Source organism: Gracilinanus agilis, chromosome 3 (genome assembly GCF_016433145.1).
Source record: "Gracilinanus agilis isolate LMUSP501 chromosome 3, AgileGrace, whole genome shotgun sequence".
NCBI classification, from domain to species: Eukaryota; Metazoa; Chordata; class Mammalia; order Didelphimorphia; family Didelphidae; genus Gracilinanus; species Gracilinanus agilis.
This window is the reverse complement of record NC_058132.1, coordinates 144,700,039-144,722,683: the sequence shown is the minus strand read 5'-3', so window position 1 is coordinate 144,722,683 and position 22,645 is coordinate 144,700,039. Positions and strand designations below refer to the sequence as shown.

Below are 22,645 nucleotides of genomic sequence, written 5' to 3'. Positions count from 1 at the left end.
AAACCATTACATCGTCCAGAGATCAGTTCTAATGTCACTTCCCATATGAGAACTTTCCTGGTCAAAACCAGCTGAAAGTACCTCCTCCCTCTACCCACCCCCCAAAAAATTACCTTTGCATAATTTTGTATCCACTACATGTGCATGTTGTCCCTCTACTCTGTCCTCCTTGCCATGGGATATAAGATACTTGAGAAAACTTTCATCTCTGTCTTTGTGTCTCTAGGTCCTAACAGGGCCTGTCACTAAGAAGGTGCTTAGCACAGGCTTACTACTTCAAGTACACAGAGAGCAGTATTCAAATCTCACTAGCTATATGATCATGAGTACCATTAAAGGAGCTTATTTCCTTGTTCGTAAAGCACTGATACTGATCTCTAATGACTTGCTAGAAAGATCAAAAGTGAGGACATTTGGTAAATTTTAATGTATTAATGGATAATGGATAGAATGCTAGATTTGATTCAGAGAGACTTGATTTGAAAAATTTGGTAGTTCTGAGCTCTCTGAACTCCCATCTTATCTGTAAAAAGGAAATAATTGCTGTATTCCCCACCCTCCTAGGAGGCTCTTATGAAATAATATTTGTGGAGCTCTTTTTAAAGCATTTTACCAGTTGCTGTATTACTTACAGATAAGAAAACAGAGGCAAAGGGAAGTTGTCTCAACCCAAGGTAATAACTTTGTTAGATATAATGACTAGAACACATATTTCCTGACTTGTACCCCAGATTTTTTTCTATTACACCAAACATGACTTTTTGACCCACTTTGTAACTTCTACCAAACATTTGCTTTGAAGATATCTTTTTCCCCCTCACATTTTGATAAAATAGATATATTGTAAAAAAAAAACAGAATCCTGCTAATAGTGGTACTGATGACTTTCTCCTGCTTCAAAAAGCACTTTTACTTTCTTTAAACATTTCTCTTGTCATTAAATGTATCTTTTAAAAACCTAGTGAATCTATTTAGGATATTTCATACAAGTTATGATAATTAATGAATAATCTCAGTTCATTTATTGGAGAAGTAAAAATTTTTTTCTCTCAATTCCAAAATTTCAATACTTCAATTGTAGCAAGAAGCTGGGTTCTCAGAGCACAAACTTTGGCAGATCCTATCAACAATAGGATCAAAACCCAGACCTGACATCTTATGATATAGAGAGCTCTGAGGTGAGGAAATACATTCCTCTATCCCCATTTTAAAAAATTCTAGGACCAAATAAAATCTCCATTTTCAAGTTTTAGGAAAATCTCTTGTAATGTGTTCCCCTACAAGCTGGAAATATGTGCAAAAGTAAAGCCCGATTTCAAAGCTAAAAAAAGTCTCCTCAAAAACCAAAGTTATAATTAATTTTTCTTTATTGTACATGTTTGCTTTATTAAAATTATGGCACTTAATATAACAGCAGAAATAAGTACATGGCTTCACATTCAGAAGCAATACAGTTTTCAAGAAGCAAACATTCTTTTTGTTTTCAATACTAGTGAAAATGTTTCAACACATTCCTTAAGCCCTTAATTGCATAAAAGTCTAGATCAGCATATTTTTCTTTTGGATTGCAAGAGCTAGTTTTAGTTACTGCATTGTGTAAACTCATTGTCACTAAGCTCTTTTTTTATACATTCTGCAAAAAAAAATCACACTTTCAATACACTACCAATAAATATGTTACATTTGGACATGATAAATACTAAATGTCAGTCAGATATGGACAAATCTGAAGAGGAAACTTCCAAATAATAATTCCTATTTTTTTAAAAGTACCAAATTAATTATATGGCACTATCAAGGATATTACAATTTGCAATACCTGAAATGTTAACTAAGTCCCAAAGATCACTAAGTGCCATAGTGAAAGACAAAAAATAGAACATTATACTGCAGCACCATTAGACATATGAAACAAAAAAATTGCAACCTGTACATTCACACTATATAAATTATGTTTGTGAAAAGAATATGTACACAAGCATAATAAGTCTTCTAAATGCTATTTTGGTAAACAGTTTTCAAAAACATTATCAACATCTTGTGATAACTGCCACTACCAGTTTGGGCTAGCCACATGAATTATTTAAATAGGAAGCTTGTAAACAAAAAACAGTAAAAAAAACTTTTTAAAATTAAAGTATATAAAGTGCACTTGGTGCACTTTTATAAGAACTATGAATGCATAATCAAGTAAGATTCAGAATTGAAATATTGTAACAATTCAAATGTACTAAATATCAATATAAAATGAAAACAAATTCACAATCAGAGCCAGCTGATGAGAACAATGGGTCCAAAAAAAAAAGTCCACATAAAATAAAAATGTGGGAAAGAAATCTTCACTCCAGAGACTACTTCCCCTTATTTGTTTAGCTCAATGATATGTCCAGTGTCACATTAATTCCTTAAACAATAATACCCTGTTGGAAACATAAACAAAACTCATCCTAACAAGAAACATATAAAGACCTTATGTAAGACACTGCTAAGCTTTGGTTATATAAAGTGCAGTTCAATAACATTTCGCTTTAACCACTCATACATACATTGAACAATTATGTAACATCTTCCTATAATTTTGTAAAAATAATTTTCTTTTAGGCTCAGAATTTTTGTTCGAATTTGTTAATGGTTAGTATCAACACTGTACACTGTACTTTAAAAACTCATAGATAACACATAATTCAGCCCATTTAAGTTATGATGGCCAAATGAATGTTTGCATTCATCATATTCAGTATTTAACCCTGCCTAAAAACTGTTCCCTTTAATTACTTCATACCTTTTGTTGTATAAAGTTTTCAAGTTTTATTATGATACAAGCAGTGCATTCCATCACCCTCATAGCAACTTCAGAAGTGAACCTATCATTTGGGATCTGAGGGAAAGGAAGTAAATCAGGGTACCTGGTTTTTAAACTATCCACACCATAAGCTTCCAATGTATGAACATCATTTGTTAGTCCTTCAAGTTGTTGACTATATTCCTCTATTTTTTGTGCAAGTGCCGTTGGTTTCACATCTTTATCTGACTTCCCCCTTACTGCATAGTCAGCAGCAATCAAAGCTAATTTAGTGGACAGGTAGCATTTAAAGCATACCCATTCATTAGCATTTTTATGAAGGTCATTTCTGGCAGCTGAAAAATTTGCTCGAGCTTGCCTTAACCACCTCCGAGCTTCAACTGGATTACCTACAGTTTTAAAAGTGGGAGGAACAAAGAACCGTTGTGAATAAGACTGCCCTGTAGAAGATGGGCCCTTTTCTTTGTTTTGTTGTTGCCTTTCTGATTTATGACTTGTCGCTTCTTGGTTCCATGAAGTATAAAACCTCTGAAATGAATATTTGTCTGACTGAAAACGAGAAGCTGTTGAAAATGTTCTCCTTGATGTTCTATCAGTATTTTGATCTATAAAAGCCTGCTTCTCTAATCTACTAATTTCATTCTGTAAATGCTTAAAAACTTCATTAGCCATATCATGATTCTCTGGATTTTTGTCTGGATGCCATTTCAAATACAACCGTCTAATAATCTTTTTCCTTTCAGATTCTGGAAGCTTCCATGCTTGTTCCACTACTGATGTCACTTCTCTCAATATTTCTGGCAATGAATTTACCTTAATCTTTTTGGGTGAATGATGTTTTGAAGATGATGTCTTATGGCTCTCTTTTCCAGAGAAAATGGGAGGGATACTTCGAAGTCCAGGGACTGGAAATTCAGTAGGACTGGTTGGGGTAGATGGTGCACTGTCTCTGCTTTGAGAACTTTCATCAGGTCTGGAAAATTTATACAAATCCAAAGAGCTTACTATTTTATATTCACTGTATCCAATATCAATCTGATAAATCTTTCCTAGAAAGCTAGAATTGTCAGCATCTTCCCTTTCAACTTCTTGTACAATAATTGCATATGTATATGTTGGTTGATAAGATCCATAGATATCCCCACCTTCTGCATCAACAAGATATCCAACATATTCTCCTGGATAAAAAACATTCATTGGGTCCATAAGTAGAGTATAGTGGATTTCAGCAGGTATTGGAGTGCCAGGCATAGGAAGTTCAAGTTTTGATGGTTCTGATGAATCATATTTTACTCCTAAACTGTCAAGTTTCTCACTGATCCTATAAATATCATTGCAACCTAGCATGGCAATTAAATAGGAAGTGTCTGAAATCAAATTATCAGTGGCTGATTTAAGTGTCATTGCCAAGGCTAACAGGAAATTTATGTCTTTGCTGTCTGAATGTTGTATGTAGAGTAAAATTACTGCATTGCCATACCGTTTTAAAAAAGCAAATGTTTCACTTTTGCTATGAGGAATGGGATTAAATCCTTTAACTCTTAATGTTGTTTGCAGCTTCTCAAAACATGAAACTTTTAGTCCTTCTCGCAGGGCTTTGCAAAGTCTTATGGCCTTCTCTTCATTGGCTAAGAAAGCATTGTCATTTTCATGCTTCATGATTCTAATGAGTCCTGTAATGAACTGTTCTGAAGACAAGAGTAATTGTAATCTTCCTTGAAGAGAACATAATGCTCCAAACTGACAAATTTTGGGTGTTTCTTCATCTAACTGTTCTTCAAGAATGCTACTCAGTAAACGAGGCCTGAGTTTCTGAGGAAAGAGCATTATCAACTTGGTGTGAAAGCCATGGTCTTTTCCCAAATAACACTGACTTAAATCAACAAGCATTTGAACCCCAATATGTCCCTGTATTCTGCTTTTATAATGTGGTGCATCATCGAAAACTAAGATGCTTGACTTTACCAATCTACCATCTTGACTTGGAAGATAAAGTGCAAGATCTCGCACATTTTCGAGATCATTTCTAACCTTTACCGAATCATTTTGAAGACTCTTGAACAGTCCAGAAACAACTCTCTTAACTGTGCGCATTTCATTAGGATCTAACTGTTTTCCTTCAGAGTTCTTGAATATACGGCTCAGCACCTCAACATACTGCTTAGTAGAAATAACATCTTCAGTACCTAAATGTTTAAATAATTGATGAAAGGTACCAAGTTCTAAAGGTAGTTTATATAAATAAGGTTTAAAATCAGATTCATACTCTAGATTTATTACTACTTCCTCAGGTTTTAGAAGCTTCCAACCATCTTCTACCATAACAAAACCAACCCCTCGAAGCTGAAAGCGGAACTCTTTTTTTTCTGCACTGAGAAATTCATAAATACTCCTTAAGACCTTAGCTCTAGTTTTCACCATCTCTTCATCCAAAGTGGTTATGTTGCATATGTTTCTGCAATTGTGAATGACTTTATCAAGAGGGGGATCCAAATTAACATTGAGCATTGTCAAAACTTGTTCAAGTTGTTCCTGTGGACCAAGAGTACTACCTTCTTGTTCTTTGATACTCAAAGGTGTTGCTTTCTCAGGAAGAATAGGACATGAGGTCCATAAAAGCTGCAAGACATCTGACTGTTTAAATTTAGGATTCACCTGTGCTCCATTGAATCGTATAAGAGGAAGAGTTCCATTTACTTCTTGATACTGTGGATGAAATCTAATAAATTCAGCAGGAGCACGTTCAGGACATAAGAAAGGAACCAGAGATAGTTCTTTCAGAAAATTTCCAGTTAATAAATCAGTTCGTTCTTGAAATATGTGATAAAGAAGGACATCAACTGTGTTTTGCAGTGTTTCTTTAGACCAGTTTTCCGTATTGGCTCTCATACTTACTTCCTTAGCAAACTGCAGTAGCTGCTGTTGAGAAAGAATGTATTTGAGTCCAATATTTCTTAAGAACATTACCCATGATGTTAAGAATGAAGCTTGATTCTTGGGTTTAGTAAGGGTTTCCAATTTTTTAAAGAAATCTTTAGGTATGAATAATTTTTCTGGAAGCATAACTTCAAAAACTTTCACAGTTCGGTCATAAAAATGTTTTGCAGATTTTAAACGATTACTTGCATCATGAATTATTAAGAGACTTTCCAACTTTTCAAAAAGCTGTTCCTTTATCTCTGATGATTCTTCAATGCTAGATAATCTGTTCTTCAAATAAATCAAATGCTCTAATTTTGCTTCATACGAAAGATTTTCAATCTTTGGCAAAAGGTGTTTCAAATATACTTCAAGATCATCTACAGGGACACAACCAAGAACTTCATATAAATCCTTTAAGTGTATCTTTTCCTCGAGAAAGGCTGATGATGAGGATAGTGTCCATTTCTCCACTTCAGCTGAAGGGATAGTTTTCGTAAGTACATAACATGCTCCAAATTTTGCAATGCTCATGTATCGACCACTAATAGATTTATAGCATGGAAGTGATTTTAAAATTTTAATGTCATCCTGTGACATCAAGTGACTTAAGTTACAATTGAAATACATTAAGAGTGCCTCAAAATCATGTTCTACTAATTTTTCAGTTCTAAATGTTGAGGTCTGGACCATATAATGTATAGCCTTCAAAATGCTTGTAGGATTATCTATATTTGCAGTGTGTGCTGATAGCAGAGGAACAATTACATTGTCTTTGGAACAGATTTTGTTTAAAGCAAGCTGGATACAACCAGCTTTCATTAAAGCATGGAAAACTTTATCACTCTGGGCATTTGGAAAAACAGCTATATGCATAAGGCTTAGGGGTAGTAGGACATCTCCCTCTGGAACAACAAGCTGACTGGCTGAAACAGTAAATTTAGTTCCTGGAAGTAGAGCCCAATCCTTTAGCGTATCAACAACAATGTCAAAAGTTGGTTTTATTTCTTCTTGGTCTTCTTTTACATTTACAGATTCACTGATAAAGTTCCATGAATTTTTAAGCCACGATTCACTTGCAAAATTTTCTTTCCACTTTGTACAACTTTTGGTTTTATATTCGCGTGGCAACACAGAAGATAACAAATCAGCAAAACTGGTAATGTCAAAAATTTTTGCAACTTTACTTGTCAATAAAATATTGCTGTATCTCAAATATAATGTATTCATAAACAAATCCTTACGGGAAGGTATCAATTCATGATATGTTGTAAGAAATTTGGGACGTTTTGCATCAAAAATTTGTAAAACACTATCAACTGTAATAAGAAGTGGCAGTCCCTCAACTACCATCTCATTTTCTTCTGCATCCTTAAAGCAATAGTCTACCAAAAGCTTTAAGCTGTGAAATAACTTCAAATTAGTCTGCTGAAGACGGCAAGGTAACTTCCCAATGTGGCAATTAGTGTCAGGAGAAGAAAAAGTCATCAAAAATGACCGTACATCAGCTGGGGTAACATAGCTAGCAGGAATGTCTGCATCTATGAGACAATGGTAAAGATTGGCAGTTTCATCACAGTTATATATCAAGTTGAATCCAATTTCTAAAAGTAAATGCTTTAGTCTGTAAACATTTTCTGCTATAGTCTTACGTGTCGTGATATTGTACTCTACATTTTTAAGGTGCTGTAATTCATCCTGAAGTAAGTTGTCAAAAAATGGCTTTGTTTTGTTTGAAGTAGACATATTAACCCAAGTAATAATAACTGCAGAATGTAAATCTGAGCCATCAATATTTGGAGCCCTTACCACAGGTAATAAGCGTTTCTGGTCTTCGTGAATACAGCTGTAAAGTGCTTTCACCAGACAATATAAGTCTGGTTGCAGGTCAAGTCTGTTGACTGGGAAAAATGACAAAAACTTTTTTAAAGTGTCTTTTACAACATGAATAGCTGTATTTTGCAAAATTGACATTGTGGGATCGGTTCCTGGGAAATAACGCTTTTTTAACTGAATCAGCAGTTCAACATATGCTGGTGCTATTAAGGCAGTCATCAAACTATTATTCCAGTCACTCCGAACACCAACTCCATTATCATCCCGCCACAAATTTCTTCTTGCAGAGTCTAAAGCAAAGTGTCCATTTACATGAAAAGGCAGCCCTGTTTCCAAAGAGAGTGGCAAAAAGCAGAAAGCTCTATGGGGTTTCTTGTAATTATGAGTAATACAAGCTGCTACTCCACCACGTGGGAAAAGAGTAATATCCTGATTTTTATGGGCTGATATAACACTCTTAGAAACTTTGTCCATACTTGAAAATCCTGATCTGTTACAAATTAGCCATGTAGTAAGATTGCCTTCAGAGTCTTCAGTATCCATGGTATAAGTAATTTGTTGTACAGGTATGTCTTTTAGCTGCTTCTTCTTTGTAACACTGTCAATTACAGCTGCATGAAATTGTTTCCGTTTTAATCTGTCCCCATCAGTTATTTTGCCTTTTACCGAATACAGTACATTTAATGCACCAGTTGACTTTTCTATTTCACAAATAGATATTTTTTCCATATGATTAAGAAACATGAGAAGTTCTGCCCCATCTGAACGCAATTTATCCAAAAGATTCTGAACCATCCTGTCTGATGATGGAACAGAGGAAATTTCTGAAACTTTGGCCATTTCTCCATTACGAAGTGGAAATCTAAACATTGTGCAATTGTCCAGTTTAAAATGATCACCTAAATAGAGATCCAGAACATCTGAAAACTGTGTTCTGAAATCTGAATCTAAATCCCTAAACATGCGTCCCGGACTAACTGACGTAGCTCCTGGTGCATATCTTGCATGAGGATCAAAAATACAGAGTATGTCATTACCCGAAATAAAAGAAGGACAGTCCGTAATATGATATACAGAATTGAATCCTATGCCATACTGTCCAGTTTTACAAGGATTTCCTTCTTTTGTACCTTTTCCAAGGTTCTGAATTCCTCTGACATCATCTTCAGTAAATGGCTGGTTGTTATACACACAAAGTGCTGGCCCTTGTAGGGGTGCCCACTTATCATCAAATATTCTGTCAACCGGATGTTGTCTTGGGTCAAAAACAAAACAGATTTCTGTGGCTTTAGCATCATCGGCATTTTGAAGGAGCTCTTTCAACATTTCTTTTTCTGAAGGATAAGCATTAAGGATACTTTTAATCCTACTGGTTAGTTTTTCTTTCTGACCAAATTCAGTTCCAAGAGTTGTAAAACATATATTGGATGCATATCTTTCTAAGGCCTTATGTCGCTTGGGCACTGCTCCAAGCTTTACAGCTACTTCCCGAGGGATATCAGCATGACAGTATTTTACAGTAGTATCCTTTACTTTTATCCAGGGACAATCATTGTAGCATAATGATGCAGCAGGCAAAAGGGCAAGATTAGTGTCTGGTAATAATATTTTGCCATACTTTTTCTCACAAAATTCTTGATTCTTTTCTCTAATAAGACTCCATATGCCTTCACTAATAATTCGTCTACAAAGCTGAAAGTTTGTTTCAGTTATTTGTTTTGTCCCTCTATCTTGATTTATTGATTCCAAAACAAGAGCAAAGTCTTCAACAGTAAAAGAAGGTCTCACACCTATGTTTTCAAAAAGTTCACGGAAATTATTTTTGTATTTATTTGGCAACTGATAGAGATATGGTGCTGCATCAAAGTTCAAATGAAATGATACTTTTTCTGCTTCAACATATGCATTTTCAACTAAAATGAAATTATAAGTTTTAAGGTGTTCAATAATTGCTGTCTTTGTGGTTTCATTTTGTAGCATTGCCTCATGAAGGTATTTGTAACAAGCATTGGTGATATTCTCCTGATACAATGTAATTCCATCAAGTGATTTTGCAACTTCTTTTAATTGATTTATAACCAAATCAACAGTTGGCTTCCTAAGTAAGCCCAAAAACTCTTTCACAGCCAATGACATTGAACCACAACCTTTAAAAGAATGAGAATTTTCATTAAGAATAGGTTGTAAAAGGCAAACTATATCTTGATATTCAGCTGTATAAAGATCAGTCGCTGCAAACATAGTTTCAGGTTTAAAACTGCTACCTTTCCACTCCAAAGAGAAACCTGCTGGTTTTGTTAGAAATGGGAGGAAAGGAATTGTTTGATATTTTGCAGAAAATTCTTTTGCTCTAGGATCCCTGATTTTTAGTTTTTCATCAATAAGATTCAATAAGATGCTACTTCGTAGACAAGCAGCAGCATGATCTCTTTTATTAATTTCAGCTACTGATTCTGCACGCTCTAGCATGTCATCCCATAATATATCATCCTTTGCCATTCCTAACTGAACAAGTTTAATCAAGATAATAGGATTAAGATAATCCTGGGTAGAGCCATAAGGAAATCTTCCATCTTTAGTTTCAAATAACTTTGCAACTCGTCCTTCAGGATGGATCAACCTTGAAGGTAAGACTAAAGGATGCCCCTCCAAAGAGCAAGGAACACATGGAGTTACACGAAGAATTGCAGAGAATTCCTCAACCTTTTCATTTAAAACAAAATACATTAAGGGATCCCGAAGTTCTGCTTCAATTTCTTGTATATTTGGAAAAAATACTTCTGAAAAAAACTGTCTCTCAGAAAATGTGTTCTCAAGTAGTATCTGTTTGCAACCTGCTTCTTCAAATCCCAATTTTACTGAAGAAGGAAGTTCAACAGCACAGAGATTCTTTGATCCAGTTTTCTTAAGGTATTTTAAAAATATCTTGAAAGCAGCAGGACCAATGTCTGATCTTTTAAGTATGCAGTCATCTAAAAATCTCACATTCTTCATAGAGACCCACATAGATCCATCAGAGAAGACTCTAGACACATCTTTACCTTTCCCATGAGCTATATCTTCATAAAAACCTTGACATATCACAGAAAAATCATCGTGAACTAAATCAGGGTCAGGCCACACTGCATAATAAGTATAATCAATTAGTTCTCCACTTATAGCTAATTCTCGTAAAACACCGAGTGCTTCTAAGTAGGCTTTAACAATAACATGCCTCATGAATATGTTGTTCCATCTTCCTTTTGTATCTGTCTTCCATATTTCTTTCCTATTTGAAGTAACTGCAAAACAGCCATTGATGTGAACTGGCAACCCAGTTTTTATTCTCAAAGGCAAATAGCAAAAAACTTCACCAACATGTTGTTTCACGGTCCATTTTTGGTCCTGAGCTTCAGAAAATAAAACTCCTACTGCACCACAAGGAACAAGCCCAAGCCTTCTCCCACTTTCATTCAGGGAAAATTTTAAAGCCTCGCCAGTATCCATGCAGGTACATATTAACCATGTAGTAGAATCTACTGTTTTCTGTGGTAGTTCTTCAGATGGTCTTTTAGCCTGTCCTGATTTTGCCATTTCAAATAAGGCAGCTGGATCATCATCTGGACCCCTAAAAAGGGGCGACTGCAAATCAGCAATTCTTCTGAACACGTGGCGAAATTCTTCAACTGTGATCTGTAGTATACAAGATGACTTTGGTATATCCATCGGATGTTTTTTATTACTGCTACTGCAAGTCTTCATGAGCTTAGCAGCTTCTTTTAAAACACTAACAATAGGTACATTTAATGCTTTGGAGGAACAAATATTTTTTTTAATGACAATTGTATCTTGTGCTAAACCAGGATTGGTTTCTTCAATTTTCAAGTACTTCAAAAACATGGTATTGACATTCTGAGTGAAAAGAATCAGCCTATGTCCACAGAGGCTAAATTCATCCACAAGAGAGTAAATGTCTGCTGTATTATAGCAAGTACTACTGACTTCACTCATTTTAGCTTCTTGTTGTGTTCTAAATGAAAGTCTGAAAAGAGTTCCTTTGTAACTGTAAGGTGCTTCTACGGTTAGTGGTAACTGACAGCCAAACACATCTATAAATGGCTTAAATTGGTTAGGAAACTTCCTGAGTCTTTTTTGTTGTTTACTCCAGTTAATTTTGATACCAGGGTTAGATTTGTCTTTAATATGTTTGCTGAGATGGTTTATGTTTGGATCAAACATTATCATGAACTCTCGACTCATAATGATAGGAATGTCAGTGATATGATACACAGAATTAAATCCAAGACCAAATTTTCCAACTTTATCAACCTCTCCCCTTTTCAATGATTCTCCTAATCTAGTTATGTTTATAAAGTCTGAATCAGAGAATTCAGAATTGTTGTATGACCATAGAGCAGGTCCATGGCAGGCTGCCATCCCTGGATCTAAAAGATTCTCTCTTATGTCCATGTTTCTTCTCATATCAATCATGAAATTGCATTCTGTTGCATTTGCATCATCAGCATTTTGAAGTAACTCCTTGAAAATATCTGAAACTGAAGGATATTCTTCCAGAATGTTTTTAATTCTCACAGTAAGTGGTTCTCTCTGTCCTGATTGCTCAAACCCCATATTTTCAGGATTGATCAATCTTGTACTAAGACATGGAACTTTTAACCATTCAGCTGTTTTCATGGGTATGTCCTCATGTACCAATATGATAGGTTCCACAGAATCTTCCAGTAAGTCATTAAGGTCATCAACTTTAATATCACAGTAACAGCATTCATGTATTGGTTTCATAATAAGTTTCGATGGATTCTTGCTATAGTGTATTGGTACTGGTGTATTGAGGCTTGCTGGGATCTGATTGCTATATAGCCATCGTATAATATTCAGCATAAGATGAAGATTCTGTTTGCTTTCCTCTTCACTGAGTTCTTGATCACTTTTAAGATATACCTTCTGAATGACCATAGAAATATGATCTGATGTCAACTCTTCTATTGAACCACATGCCTTAAACAGCTGGTGGAATTTTGCCATAGTTTTAGGCACACTATGCAAATAAGGCTGAAGCTCAAGATCATGTATTGGTTTTATTACTGCCTGAGCCAAGGGACAAAAATTTTTACCTGTCCAGACCCATGGAAACTTCAAAGCTTTAAAAGCTTCTTTGCCTTCATCTAAATGATCATGCATAAATCCATAAATTTCAAGCAAAATATGTTGGAACTGGTAATAGTCTTCATCACTAAAGGTTTTTGAACTATGCCAATCAACAACAATCTTAAAGTGTTTTAAGACTGCATTTATGCTAGGTTTTATGAATATACCAAGAGTTTTTTCCAAATTAGTATGAATACTTTCAACAAGAGGAACTGATGAGCCAACTAAAGTAGCATGAGATACATCACACATTTCTGGTGGTGAACAAAGATTACAAAGATCTCCTTTCCATATTAAAGAGCCTGGATAATTTGGAGGCCTTTCCTTGCATGTAGGAACCCATTTAATCTTCTTCAACACTGCTTTTGCTTCAGGTGACTGTAATAATGTATGATTTTTATTCAAAACCACTAAGAGAGTTTTTGCTTTCTTTAAAAGAGCATCCAGATTTGGGCTAGAACTAATTTGTAATGCTTCAATTTTTTTTGCTACTTGTATAATATCTTTTTCTTTGAGACTGGTTTCATTTTTTAATCCAATCTGTCTCAAAGAATGAAGAATGTCTGAAGAGGAAGTAAAAATACCAGGTGGAAAGGAGATTTCTTCTTCAGCATAAAACAAATCCTGCAGTATGCCAATATCAGAATCAAAGAGTTCACTGGCTGAAACAATATGTCCTTGTGAAATCTGAATAAATTTTAATGGCATTACCCAATCAATTACACGTGGATTCTCATTTTTTAGAGATGAAAGATTTTCAAGAATCCATAGCATAAGTTGTGTTGTTTCTTCATGAGAGTAAAAACCGTTTTCAATATCTTTCAAGATGAACTTTAAGCAGCCTGTGCTTTTTAGCTGCTCTACTTTCAACATATTTGCCAAACGTATAGTAGCTTCATCACTATTATCAATTACTGGAATGGAGAGTCTCAGATCTGGTGGAAGTTTGGCTGTATGATGTAACACTTTACAACCTTTCAATTTTGTAAAAGAAGAAATCCCTTGACTAGATGAATGATTGATTCTTTTAAATATTGTCAATTCTTGAATGATTCTTTTCTCCTTTTCATTTATATCAGTTAAACTAGCTAAGAATTTCCTCAGAGCATCTTTATGTGTTGGAAGCAATGAAGCTACTTGATTACACAGTTTCTGCAATGACATCTTCTCCATTATCTGCAAAATGGCACTTGGTAATGGGGAATGTATGTATTTTTTAATAAGAGGATGCTGTATAGAAGGCTCTAGTTTTTTAAGAACAATCCCTCCAAGTTTTTGTATAATGTCTGCTAAAAATTCTGGAAGCTGTGCTTCAGATTCATCATCTAAAATAACTGGTGATGGGATCCTGAGTCTAATGAGTTCCACAAATGTCTGACTTTCCTCCAATGTAGTCTTAGGAATAAGTGGCATTTCATCAAATAAAGACAAATCTTCTGAAAAATGTATATAAAGATTCTTCCAGACCATCTTAAGCCATGCAACAGATGGATGATCATTGTCTTCTGCAAATGGATGCCACTTAACTACCAATTCTCTGCCAGGCCAAAAGGTATTCATTACTTCTTTAATAAGACGTGCAAATCGTTCTGGGTTCAGAAGTTGAAGTTGAGTACAGGGTCGTCCTGTAAATTAAAATGAACAATAATATTACTTGTGAATAAATATAAAACACTAATTGTTTGGGACTTTGTATTCCCATTGTACAATTATACATGTATGTGTGTATAGCAAGTTTAACCAAAACATAGTTCTGATTAATAATTAAAATATATGTGCATGTTTGTATATATGATACACAAGTATATAAGTACATACATGCATGTATACATTTATGTATGTGTACACACAAACACACATATAGGTAGCCTTTGGAAAAAATACTCAATATTTCATCTAAATCTGGAATAACTAAAGTATTCACTTTGTTTCTCTTGTGTCTCAAATAGGTATTATTGAGCCAAAAGGAAAAGTGAAGATAGTTGAACTTACTCATTTATACAGAAGAGAAAACAGAGCCAATGTGATTTCAAAATATTTTCAATTTCACCAAGGTCACAAAGAAGCAAAGCAAAACCAGAATTTGGGTTTCCTCAAACCTTGTCAGTACTCTCTTAATTACACCAATATTTCCTCTAAGAAAAGTTGACTTCTTTACCTACTGAGGCCCAGATATTGTTTCTAGCTAGGAACACCCTACATATTTCACTTCAAAATACTTCGGTGTTTTTAATATAATCCTAATCAGAAGAAAAAGAGCATAAAGTAGAAAAAGAAAGATTAAGACAATTTAAGAAGTTATTACCCCAATGCATTAAGATAATATATAGTGATTAATAAATGCCTATTTCTAGAAATCCTCTTTTCAAAAAAGTATTATTGCCTGACCAATCTTGGTTCCAATTATAAAGGGAAATGAAAGTGATAAAAATTTTGGTCTCAGAGAAAAGTTGATAGAGACAAGACCTATGGGCACAAAATTTTGCATATATTGTCAGTTCTGGGTTTTTTATATGCTGGTTTGAGTTCTGTGATTTGGAGAATAAAGAAATTCCATAGTGAGAACAAAAAGCATCAACAAAAATTATTAAATACAAATTATAACTGAATTCTAAATAAATTTTGGAAAACATCAAATATTATTATAAAAGATTCTAGGCAACCTATATGGTTTGGAAAATTTAATAAACTTTTAAGTGTTTGAAAGGAATGGAGAGTTGCAACTAATTTTTTCAAAGGTTATTTTTTCAAGGCATTACAGTTGCTGTTTAGAAAAAAATCCTAGGTGAGGTATATTAGAATTTGAGTTCCGATAAAGCCACATTCCAAATATTTTCAAATTGAACTCTACAGTATTGAATGTCAAATTCAGCAATACTGAGTAAAAATATAAAACCTTACAAAAATCTGGATGGAGTATGGGATCCATGAGTTTCATTCTGAACCCAAAAAGTACTTTATTAGTGCATTTATTTTAAAAACATTATTCTTAGTGGCAGTAGTTATATCTTTCCGATAATCCAAACACAAAACGAGGCAAAGCTGGAATAAAAAAAGTAAAGTTTGGAATAGAAATCTAGACCATTTATAAATGTTGAAAATCTAAAGCACTCTGACCTATGAATATTAACTAATTAATCATGGCATGAAATAAAAGGAATTACCATGATATGAAAAAGTAATAATTTTCTACTGTTTAAGTATCTTTTTCTTGAACAGTTGATAATTCTTTTGAAATATTAAAAGTGACCTAGTCAGAAATGAATGCAAATTAGATTTAAAAAATAGAATCTTTTTGACATGGTTACTTCCAAATCAGAAATATCACAATAGTTTTGTTTTAACAAATTTAATTTGGGCAAAGGAAGATAATTTATTAGTGCATTTTCTATAAAACAGTATCATTCTATTATATTATTTATAATTCAAGCCATTTTCTATTATAAAATCATTAAAAGAAATTCTGAAGTGAGTTTGTAGACTCTAGCATACTATACACATCAAAATCATTAACTGATTGAAAAAACAAAAACAAAAAAGCTGATTTTGTATGTAGGTTACTGATGTCCTATATTTATAGCAATTAGGTATTATAATATTCATCCAGGAGATAACCTTGAATAATACTTTCACATCGACTCCCATAATCTATAAAATATATACTTAGTTATAGGCAAATTGTCAGGTACTAATATCAATGTCAAACACAAACACAAACAACATGCAACTGGCTAACACACCAACCATGCTCAAGTAAAACCACACTGGGGGGGGAAAAGAATGGAAGTCACTATGGCACAAACCTAAGCATCTACCTTAGGCAAATTTGAAGTCCTGATTTCTCCTTTGTTTTATTGCTTTGAATCCTCATCAAGTTAAGTTATTTGATTTTTATTACAACAAAACTGTTAATACAGAGGAAAACATTTTCATGCTCTGGATTAGTAAGCACCTGTACACAGGAACAATGAAGTAATTTTCTCCTCAAAAATAATTCCAGTTATGCAGTTATCAACATAAAATTTATAGTATTTTTATAAACCACTAATGTTTTCTGTGTTCTTAAACATTATATAGCATTATTATCATTAATTTCCAGTAATAATAGCTAAAGTTTAACAAAAACAACAAAATTCTCCTGGACAATATGTTTATAGGAAATTTAGAGAAAAGATGTTTTTTAATGTATCGAAAAAGTCAAAGTGAGTTTCTTATGTCTAAAATAGGGGATCTTAAACCTGGGGTCCAAATCATGTGGAAAGATTTCAGGGGATTCATGAATTTGGATAGCAAAACAATTTACATATGTTTGTATATATATATATATATCTATATATATATAGATAGATATATAGATATAGATATAGATATATATAAAGATAGATAGATATGGATATGGATATGTACATGTGTGTGTATTATAATGATCTGGGGGGGGGGAGAGGTAACTCTGTAAAGGATTATTGTACAGCCCCAGGAATCTTACAGATGGAGGTGGGAAACAATGAGAGGTTTTGATGAAACCTCCTATCTGGATGTCAAGATAGGTTTACTTAGCAGCAGCTTCAGTGACTTTTTGGTCTCATGCCAGCTCAAAATGCCCTCACTGCATTCTGTGTTCCAACCAAGTAACTGGCACTCATGCTTGGCCAACATGGCTTCCTGCAAAAGTCTTTACAGCATCCATATATATAAAATAATGCTTATTTCCATTACTTGAATTGAAATTTAGCATTTCCCTAATAATTTAAAAACATTACTTTGAGGGCACGTCTATAGATTTTACCAGATTGCAACAGATATAAAAAAGGTTTAAAAACCCCTGGGCTAAAAAAGATCCTTGAACATAGTACAATAAAACTTCAACTCAAACCAAATTAAATAGAATAAATAATCTTCAATTCCTGATAAGTTTTGTTTTTATTGTTATTTTACTTACTATACTTTATTTGTAAAAAAAAAAAATAGGTAAGCTGTAAGAAAACCAGCTCAAAGCAGAGTATTTTGTTCTTTAAAAAAAAATCCTGGGTAAATTCTATTGTTAGAACAGATCAGTACAGACTCTTATACCATTATACTGATAACCCTAAACTATTACAAGATTCTAATTATAGGCCAAAGACTAAATAACATTTGGTATTCATCTGTAAAAGGCAAGCTGATCTGGAGGATAGACATCTGGCCCTGAAGCCAAGGTTTAAGTCTCATCTCTAAACCCATCAGTGTTCTGGGCAACTCTTTAAGAGAAGGTGCTGATCTACAAAGATAATTTTCCTTGCCTAGGAGACTTCTATGCCAATGAAATCACAAGTACACTTCCTATCTCTACCATTCATTTTACCAAAGTAAGAAAAAAGCACATTAATATATATTTATTTAAAATTAAAACTAAAAAGCTGTTAAATTTCAAAACATTTCAAATGCTAAACACTGCAATAAATTTAGGAGGTTTTTTTTTTGTCAACCTAATTAGCAGCTCTATAAGAAATGCTTAAGATAACCAAAATAATGTTTCAATAATTCACCATAAGTTTCTGCTTATATGGGGGGGAAAAAAAACCAAGGTTCACTAAAGTCCTGCTACAATGCCTATGTTTTCAAAACATATTCCAGAAAAAACAAGCTCTGAAAAGTTCTAAAAAACCTAGGAAGGTCCATGGAACCCAGGGACAGATTCTACATGTGTCATCCAAGGACCAGCCTACGTTGGTTCAATACCTAATTGACTATAGAGCAATTAATTATTTGCAATTCTAAAATCAAAAAGTCATTTAGCTGAAGACCTCCAATTAGGGGGAAACTGCTCCCTTCAAAGGCTCATAAGATTATATACCTAGAATTGGAAAGGATCTCAGAGGCAATGTAAAACAATTCCTTCATTTCATAAGTGAAGAAACTGAGGCCCAGAGAGACTCTAAGGGGTTCACATGCTTAATAAGCATTAAAGGCAGAATATGAATTCATATTTTCTGTCTCCAAAGCCAGTACTCTTTTATTCTGTCCTGAGGGAGTCTAGTCTATTTTTGGATAGCTTTCATTGGTCAAAACTTTTCCTGACATCTTAAAGACTGTCCACTAGAATGAAAAACTGTAATCTATTCCACTGAAGGAAGGACCTGAATTGAGGAAATCCTAAATCTTTAAATCACTTGAAGTGGGGATTAGCAATGTAAGCGTTAATTTAATGTTTTAAAGAAGCTCATTATAAGACTTCATAAAGAATTAAGTATTTCATTTTTACCATACAAATATAGTAAAAACTTAATAAGACATTTCATTAAATTTTAGGTTGAGCCCTACCTTCCCAAAAAACAAACTAACATTCAATGACTTTATATGCATCAAGGAAAGCTCAGGAGCAAAATGTGAACAGCTTTGCAAACCTCCTCAATCTAGTACAGTGAGCTACATAATAATAAACTCAAGATTATAAATGCTGTTGTTCTCAATACACTATAAATGCCACTATTGTTATTTGTCTATAATTCTATTTAATGGCATATATAAACTATGTGAGTTTAAACAAACCAATAGCATAATTGATGCTCTCACTATTTAAATTAAATCAAATTTTCACTGTTCACAGACTTTGGCCATAATTTATGCAATCACAGTGGTTATCCTATTTTCATTTTCAGTAAAAGCTTGAAGAAAAATTTAAGAATGTTTGCATTTAAATTACATTAGTCAAGATGCATTTTAAACATGCTAATTTCTAAACTAGCCCTAATAGCAGTATTCCCCATGTTATGGAATTAGATACAATCCAAAAAAGGTCAATTTCTATAAAGCACTGTCATAATTTTGCACTGATTTTCTTGTAAAAAAAAATGGCACTGTGTTCACATGGAAAAAACTCCACAAATTATGCTTGCAGGGTGCCCACTATTAAAAAAGATTTTATTAATTTTCCCCTTTTTAATATTTAAGAGGAAAAGGAGCAATAATATTTTCCAGTAAGAGACGCCCCTGCTGTGCCACTTGTCAGTTAGTGACAGTTAGAAGGGTGTGGCCAAGTAAAGTTAGTCAGTTGCAGAGAGTGGGAAGGGGGCTTTTTGTCTCTGGGACTCCTGGGGAGAGGGTGTGCTGTTAGTACTCTCTCTGGTTGGAGACAGAGAACGAAATTAAGGCCTTAAGGGTCTTACTGATTATTAATCACTTGGGTAGATAAGGTAGTTAGATAGTGGTTATATTATAGATAGTGAGAGTAGGAGAGTAGGTGAGGGCTTCAGCCTAGCAGAAGATACTGCCTGCTGAGGCAGATAGATTTGGGGGTTTTTAGAGAAAGTTAGTTAGGATTGGGATCTGGGGCAAGTTATTGTAAGATTACTTTCACTTTCCTCCTCCCTATTTCCTATCCATATTTCCTAATAATAAACTTAGATGTTTTGCATTTCATAAACTGCGCACTGGCTTTTGTTCAAACTCCTCCCCCCAAAAATTTAACCCTTCACACCACCTTAAAACTTTTCTTCTGCAACAATATATCAAAATTTATCTGTTTTATTCTATGATCATGCTAACTAACCCATGAAATAAAATTTTCACCCATGGCATTCCTTTTAGAAGCAGGCTATAACTGCAGTAGGTGCTCCCATTTAGTATGTGATTTATTTCAGGCTAAGTGTATCTTAAATTTAAGGTCAATGAACTAGCTCCTTCATACTTAACCAAATTAATCATATGAACTTTTTCTGCTGGCATTCAGAACAAATAATACTTGAAATATTATGTACTTATGTCTTCTTTAAAAGATGTACATATTTTAAAAGTTATCGCCAATAAGCTGACAATAAATTTAATATCTGGCAGCTTCAAGAATGAGGAAATATCCAAAAGCAAACAAACACCAGGCTTCAAATTGCACAATGTTCAATCAATAAGCCTACCTGAATATCCCCAGAGAAGTTGTTGAGCTAGAATATAATCAAATTCAGTCTTAGAAAAGGATGATTTTCACAAAAACATGATAAAAACAAAAATAATTGGATTTTAAGAGACATGTTATATTAACCATATGAAAAGCATAACCACATGCTTTTTGTACAACAATAATTATAGAATCTTAAAGCTGGAAAGCCCTTAGAAAGCAACTAATTCAATTATCTCATTTTATATATGAGGAAAATAGAAAGGACAGAAAATCGAACAATTTTAAATTTGATTTCATGTACCAAATGAGGGTATTTATTGTAATCTATTTATCTGGATGACCTACCAGCAAGATGAAAATTATAAGAAATGTGTAATGCATTAGTATCAGCCAAGTACAATTTTCATCACATAAGCAGTCTTCAGGAGTTTTTAGTACTATTATGCACTAAACTTAAGCATCCACCTCCTACACCATTTTTCCTTTTGCCATTTTGAACTTTCGGTGTGTCAGTACAACTCTTCACTGTCCTTTTCTCTTAATTTCCCTGCCCCTTCATACTATCCCTTCCAAATTCCAGATTTGTATTATTCCCATCATCCACTGCCTACTCATACATTGCTTAATAAAGCTAGATAAAATCATGAAACCACTACAAGTTTACATTGCATGATCTTAACCAAGCCTTCACTGCAGTAAGGTAATATTTTCACATTCTCCTAATCAATTCAGTAGCCCACTGACCACAGGGGCTTTTCCAAACCTTTTCACTTCTCCCCAAACTTCCCATAACTCTATCTCCATCCTCATCATGAGAATCAGTCTCACATTTCATTGAAAAAATTATGAGGCTATTCACCAAAAGTTCTTCCTTCTCCCCTGTTTCTCATCTCATAATCCTCAATTATCATCTTCTACTGTTTTCTCTTTTACTGCTATCCGCTGTGAAGTGGCCCTTCTCTTTGTCAAAGCTAACCTTTCCATATGTCTTCTCCCTCAGACTTCCTCCTCTCTCCTCCATACAGTCTCACTATTCTTCAATCATTACCTGTCTACTGATTGCTTTCCTAGCTCTTATAAGCACACCCATAATTCCCTCATTCTCGAAAAACAATCTATTCATCCCCACTAGCTATCATCTTATATTTCTCCTCCCACTTATGAATAAACCCCTTGAGAAAGCCATTTACCTACAAAAGATGCCCCATTTCCTTTCATCTCATCTTCTTTTTAACTCTTTGAAGTATGGCTTCTAAATTCATCATTCAACTGAAACATATCTTTCCAAAGTCCCTAATGAACTCAACTGCCTGATATAATGACCTTTTCTCAGTTCTCATCCTTTTTGACTTTTCTACAATCTAACACTGTCATTTACCACCTTGATATTCTCTTCTATCTAGGTTTTCATGACAATGCCCTCTCCTGGGTTCACCTCCTCTCCTCTTTCTCCTTTGCTAGATTTTCTTCCAGATAACTATAGCAAACTCTAAGTATTCCCCACCACTCAATCCTGGATTCTCTTTTCTCTATATACTATTTCACTTAGTGATATCAATAGCTTCCATGATTTCAATTATGACTGCTATGACATGATATGACTCTGATCGATTTGTTCAGTTCTCATCTCTCTCCTAAATGACAGTTTCATATTTCCAACTCTCTACTGGACATCTCAAACTAAATGTCTCAGGGATAACTTAAACCCAAGACATCTAAAACCGAACTTATTACCTTTCTACCAAACCATCTCCTTAACTTCCCTATTTCATTAATTCATTCATTATTCATTATTCAATGAGTTACCAAGTTAGGTTTACCCTACCTTCATATTAATAGTATAGGCATGGGAGCATCAATGGATTGAGTCAGGCCTAGGGACAGGAGCTCCTGGGTTCAAATCTGGTCACAGATACTTCCTAGCTGTGTGACTCTGAGAAAATCATTAACTTCCATTACCTAGCCCTTAATACTCTTCTGCCTTAGAAGCAATACAGAGTATTAATACAGTGATAATTAATCCCTTACTACAGGTACTAAGACAAAGTAAGAGTTTTTATTTAAAA

General features: G+C 34.1%; 1 protein-coding gene across 1 annotated transcript in view; it reads right to left on the bottom strand.

Moving 5' to 3' along the window:
• Positions 1-1,349: 1,349 nt before the first annotated feature.
• Positions 1,350-22,645, bottom strand: part of SACS (sacsin molecular chaperone) — a 67,773-nt gene continuing 46,477 nt past the window's right edge. The window contains exon 9 of the mRNA XM_044666129.1: positions 1,350-14,331. Within this exon, the coding sequence (XP_044522064.1) occupies positions 2,777-14,331 (11,555 nt within the window). The 3' untranslated portion in view covers positions 1,350-2,776. The remainder of the gene's footprint in view (positions 14,332-22,645) is intronic.